The sequence below is a fragment of the Coenobita brevimanus genome, chromosome 85, assembly GCF_032717465.1.
Source record: "Coenobita brevimanus isolate Jiangsu-jjx chromosome 85, ASM3271746v2, whole genome shotgun sequence".
NCBI lineage: Eukaryota > Metazoa > Arthropoda > Malacostraca > Decapoda > Coenobitidae > Coenobita > Coenobita brevimanus.
In genome coordinates, this window is record NC_137038.1 from 5661189 (window position 1) to 5667188 (window position 6000).

The window sequence follows — 6000 nt, forward strand, 5'->3', positions numbered from 1 at the left end:
CTCCTTATCTCCTTCCTCCCCCTCCTTCCTTCACTTCTATCACCTTACTTCCTTCCTCCATTGCCTCCCTTCTTTTGTCTCCCTGTCACTTCCTTATTTCCCTCCTTTTTCCACCTTCTCCCCTCCCATCAAATCCTCCTTATTTCCGCCCTCCACCCCTCTCCTCCCTCCTTTCCTCCCATCACCCTACTTCCTCTCTCCACCCCTCCATCCTTTTCTCTTCCTATCATTTCTTCATTTCCCTCTTCTCCTCCCAGCACCCCCTTATTTCCCTCCGGCTCCTTATCACCTCTCCAAGTCTCTCTTTCTCTCTCTCTCTCCCTCAATCTCCTCTCCTATCATTTCCTTACTTCCAACCTCTTTCTTCCTTCTTTCCCCCATCACTTCCTACCCTCCTCCCTCCTCTCCTCCCATCATCTCCTGATTTCCCTCCCTCTCCCCCTTATCACCTCCCCAAGCATCTCTCTCTCTCTCTTATTCCCCTCCCCCCCGCTGACACAGGACAAATAAGGCGATAAAGAGACTAGTTTACGGCCCCTCGCCACTCCACGACCCGTATATACCCGCCCCGTCGCCGCGATATCTCCGCCTTGTGTAACCGTGCCCCCCCCCCCAAAGAAAGGAAAAAAAGAAAAAAAAAAGGGACATTCCACCTTGACTTCGATTTTGATATATTTCCACGCTTTTTTTCTTTCTTTCTTTCTTTGGTACGTTTTGGTGTAACTTTTCTTGTTTTGTTTCTCTCTCTCTCTCTCTCTTCGGCTTTGCTATATTTCCATCTTTGTCTTCTCTTTTCCCTTTTCTCGTCTGTTTTGCGTTCTGACGTATCCCTTTCCTTCCACTCTGTACTCCCACTTTTTCTGATTTCCTTCGCTTTCATCTACGTTACTATCTAATGTGTGTTATATTTTCTTCAATTTTGCTCTAATCCCACTTCTCTTCCTCCTTTTCTTTCTCCCCGTCTTTTTGTTTTTGCATTCTAGCGTATCCTTCCTTTCCTCTGGTTTTCGTATTGTCACTTTCTTCGTCTGCTTTGCTTTTTGGCTTTTTTCTTCTTGCCTTTCCTTATCATGTGTCTTGGTTTCTGGCGTATAGGAAGGAGCATTATTTCTTTTTTGTTTTTGTTTGTGGTGTATGGGACGGAAGCCTGTACGATCAGTTTTTTATGTAAATTATGTCTTTTTTTTTTTTCCGATTTTGGTATATGCCCATTTTCTTCTTCCTCCTCCTCCTTCTTCTTCTTCTTCCTCCTCCTCCTTCTTCTTTTTCTCCTCCTGCTTCTTCTTTTCCTCCTCCTGCTTCTTCTTTTCCTCCTCCTCCTCCTCCTTCTTCTTTTCCTCCTCCTCCTTCTTCTTTTCCTCCTCCTCCTTCTTCTTTTCCTCCTCCTCCTCCTCCTCCTTCTTCTTCTCCTCCTCCTCTTCTTGTTTTGGATCAAGGTGAATAAAAAGAATTCCAGCATCACCTGTTTTTCCTATCTTGGTCTCTGGCGCCTCCCTCCCTCCCGTGCTTGTAACATATTCGCTGGACATGTGGCGTGCGTGGTGTGTAGGCGGGCTGCTGGGCTTCAGGGAACGGGCTATTGAAGTGTATGTCCAGAGTCACAGGCATAAAAATAACTCCTCCCTCCCCCACCCCGTCCTTTTTTTTCGTGCATGAGCTTCTGGCGTTGGAAAGGAAGGATGTGGTTCTCTCTCTCTCTCTCTCTCTCTCTCTCTATCTATCTATCTATCTATCTTTCTATCTATCTCTTTGGCGTATAGGAATTAAGGAAAATTCTGGTGTCTGTACTCTGTTACCACCCGCTTAATGACTTGTGGTGGACAGCTAGTGTGTGTGTGTGTGTGTGTGTGTGTGTGTGTGTGTGTGTGTGTGTGTGTGTGTGTGTGTGTGTGTGTGTGTGTGTGTGTGTTCGGCCCCTAACTTTTGAAAGCCTTGACCTACAAACCTTATTCCATGTAAGTTGACAGCAGTTGATCAAAACTAGGTCAGGGGTCAAAGGCGAAGAGCAATGGAGAGAGAAGAAAATAATGTACTCCAGGTAAGTAGTTGTTCACCGTGCCATGGTTCATATTAACTAACGTAAGGGCTTGGCAGAGGTGTGTGTGGGATGGAACAGTGGCAGGGCAGGGGCAGTACACCCTGGGCAGTATGCTCACTCATTAAGGAAGCTCCCTAACACCTTTTCCTATGCTATTTATCTTGCTAGTTACACCTGTTCTATTCTGTGTTAAATTCTTCCAACACTGCCATACGCAGCAAAAATAACGTACAAAAGGATATTAACCAGTCATATCCAAAAACAAATCGCTAAGGAAAAGGTGTTAGGGGGCCTCATTACTCGACCCCTGTGAAACTAAGCACTGCATGTCAAACGGTACTGGTAGTGTCAATGTTTAAATTAAACTCCATGGAATAAAATGAGGACGGAGGGGAGACAGCAGAGGGTGGGCTGGTGGACAAGAATATGTGGGATGAAATGGAATCAGGTGGTTGGCCAGAATACGTGGAGCACACCCTGTGAAGCTGGCCGTTGTGGGTTTGGTGGTGTTGATTATGTGACGGTTTGAAGCGAGTTTTTCTCCATGAAGAACAGTAAGAAAGTAGACAAGTGTTGCTCTCAAATACTTAGGTCTTACGGCAAAGGTAAATACTCTACCTGGCACACAGACAACACTCACAGACACAGAGAATTTACAAGAGAACACGCAGATCCAGAAAAAAAAAAAAAAAAAAAGCAAAGGTGTTGTCTTGGTTCATGGGCATCACTAGATCCTGGTTTCTCACCCCACCGCCAAGGGGAAAGAGATGGGCTCCCTCCTGTAAATGGCAGCCTATTGTCATTCTTGCAGCTCAACAGATTTTCCACGCTCATTCAATTTATCCTGATTTATAAATAACTGAGTGGGCTGCACCTCCTACCTTCACTTCACTCATGGTTTTTACAGGTCCGCCCACTGACTCTTACGGCAAGGTTGGGGACACGGTGGTTAGGGTATTCACTGTGTACATCTTCAGCCATCTAATGAGATAAACAGAATTCTAACTACAGTGGGATTGTTTTCACCTGACGGAACTGTGCATTTTCCACAACGTGAACATTAAGTGGCAGTTCCATGACAATCGATAGGCCTTAGTTATAGGGCAGGAATGAGTCTCCTCAGTTACTATTGAAAAAACAACTCCAGTCTGAGTACACCTGGCTATCAACTGACCACAAAAGGCCTAGGGATATTTGTCAGGTTAAAACAAGTGCAGTATAGCACACACACACACACACACACACACACACACACACACACACACACACACACACACACATACACTTACGGGTCTCTGAGGATGAAATGTGATTCCGCCTCCATAGTCCTGGCCAGCACCTCCATGCCAGGCGGCCACTCCGACCTCATGTCATCTCCGGAGGGCTGGTCACCGGTACTCCCCAGGCTCTTCTTACGTCCAAGGTCAGAGGTCTGCTTCGCAAATGTGGGCAGGTCATGGGAGGTCACGTCACTGGTCTTTTCAGGTCTCGGGTCTTTGAATCGATGTGAGATTAATTTAGATGTGATAGGAATGTCGAATGTGGGGGTCAAGTCAGGTCCTGGGGTTAATTTTGATGCTGAGGGGGCTGTGGTTGGGTCAGAGGAAGTTCCTGTGTCAGAGAGTGAGGTCAGGTCAGGAGTCAGGTTAGATATTGGCGTGAGATCTACTGAGGTCAGCCTAGAAGACGAAGCTAGGTCAACTGTCTTTTCAGCAGGTGGAGTCACGTCAGAGGTCAGGTTAGATGCTGATGTCAGGTCTGGGGAAGTCACAACAGCTTTATCATCTACGGTCAGGTCATGAATAGAATTAGTGTTTGCAGTCATGTCAGGTCCTGTGAGGTCAGTCAAGGATGTTATGTCAGAAGTCGGGTTAGGAGTCAGGCCACCAGATGACTTCAAGTGTGAGGTCATGTCATTGGGTGGTATCTTTGGGTCAGAGGTCGGGGCCAGATCAGGTAAGGTCAGGTCACCCTCTGAAGTATGGTCTGGTGAAGTTAAGGTCAGGTCCGTGGGTCGAGTGTCTGATGGTGGAATGAGGTCAGAGGTCAGGGTCAATGGCGGGTCAGGCTTGTTGGTCAGGTCATTAATGGATACCGGGTCAGGTCTTTGGGTGTGCTTGGGGGTCGTGTCCGAGGTGACGTAGCGCATGAATGAAGTCACTGAAGTAACATCAAAGGCTGAGGTCATGTCAGGGGAGTGACTTGCCTCTGGGGTCAGGTGAGGGTCTGCGTCAAGGCTCCGGGTGGGTCTAGGCTTGGTAGTCAGGTCCAGTCCACGAGTAGGCTCTGCAGTCCAGCCTGAATCAGAAACAGGGGCTGAAACCAGGTCAGGAATTGGGGTATTCTTGGAGGTCAGGACACCGGTTTGGAGAGTCGGGTGAGGAGCAGAACGAGTCATGTCTGGCTTGGTAGTGATCAAGCTGGTAAGGGCTGGCTCAGAGATCAGGCCGGGTTTTGAAATGATATCGGATTTAAGGTTAGGATTTGAAGTCATGTCAGGGCTGTGAACGTGCTCAAAAGCCAGGTCAGGGGCCAAGGTGGAAGGGGGACTGTGCATGGTCTCTGGGGTCAGGTCAGGATTTAAGGTCAGGTCAGATGACATACTGGTCGGGTCGTGGGTGAAGTCAGGTGTGTGTGTATCCTGAGCCGACACATCAGGGGTCAAGTCAGGGGAGGTCAGGTCAGAGGTTGTAAAGGTCGGGTCTGGTGTGTCATCGGGCGTCAGTTCAGACGTAACTGGAGTCAGGTCCGGTGTGCTGTGGGAAGTCCTATCAGAGGTAAGAGGAGTCAGGTCATCTGTGTTTGGGGAGATCAGGTCAGGGGTCACAACAAGACTCTGCACTTTTTCAGGGGTCAAGGAAGCCATGTCAGGATTATGATGCAGAGTCAGGTCAGGTGTGTTGGGTGAAGTCGGGTCAGGGGTTAACACGATGCTCTGTGGGTTCTTGGAGGTCAGGTCAAAGGTCGAAGAGGTGGAGTCAGGTCCAGCGTGGGTCAGGTGAGGGCAGGTGAGGGCGACTGAGAAGAGGAGGAGGAGGAAGGCGGTATCGTGGTGAAGGGCCGCCATCTTGAATACGAGGTGAATCAGCCAGACATCTGCAATGAGAGAGACGGGGGTGAGGAGATAGATAGATTGATAGATAGATTGATTGATTGATTGATTGACTGAGAGAGAGAGAGAGAGAGAGAGAGAGAGAGAGAATCTGCAATGAGACAATGATGCAGGTGGACACACACACACACACACACACACAGAAAGAGAGAGAGAGAGAGAGAGAGAGAGAGAGAGAGAGAGAGAGAGAGAGAGAGAGAGGCGGGGCGGTGGAAATTGCCTTTGATGTTCCTGTCTCTATCATTTCCCAGTGTGCCGGCGAAAGTGAGCGAGTGAGTGAGAGAGAAAGAGAGAAAGTGAGTGGGTGAAAGAGAGACAGGAAATGTTTGAAGATGGGTGTGTCTGAAAGTGTGAGAGTGAAAGTAAGAAGTGCGTGAACAACAGTAAAAATAAGTGAGTGAATGTAAGAGAATGTAAGTGTGAATGTGAGTGAGGATGAGTAAGTGACGGTGAATAAGAGAAAATGAACAAAATCAGTAAGTGAAAGTGAGTATGAGTGGGTGAGAGTGGAAATGAATATGAAAGTGGTAATGAATGTGTGAAAGAGAAAGTGAGTGAGGGACAGAATCATTAGGAGAGTGAAAATGGGTGAAAATAATTGTAAGACTGGCTTTTAAAAGAGTTAGGAGAGAGAGAATGAACATGGAGAGTGAGAAAGTGAGTGAATGTGAGAAGTACAGTAGAGTGAGCAAGGAGTCAAAGAGAGCGAGGGAGGGTGAACAGGAATAAAGGAGGAGGACGTGCATGTCAAAGGAAATGAGAGAGAGAGAGAGAGAGAGAGAGAGAGAGAGAGAGAGGGAACTTGAGGATGAAGGGGATGAAGTGGAAAAAGTGTGAAAGGGAGCGTGCA

General features: G+C 47.7%; 1 protein-coding gene across 1 annotated transcript in view; it reads right to left on the bottom strand.

Annotated features, from left to right (window-relative positions):
* LOC145410407 (CD109 antigen-like) overlaps nucleotides 1-5105 on the bottom strand; it is a 108468-nt gene extending 103363 nt beyond the window's left edge. Inside the window, exon 1 of the mRNA XM_080280560.1 lies at nucleotides 3328-5105. Coding sequence (XP_080136686.1) covers nucleotides 3328-5105 — 1778 coding nt within the window. The remainder of the gene's footprint in view (nucleotides 1-3327) is intronic.
* Between the last annotated feature and the right edge of the window lie 895 nt (nucleotides 5106-6000).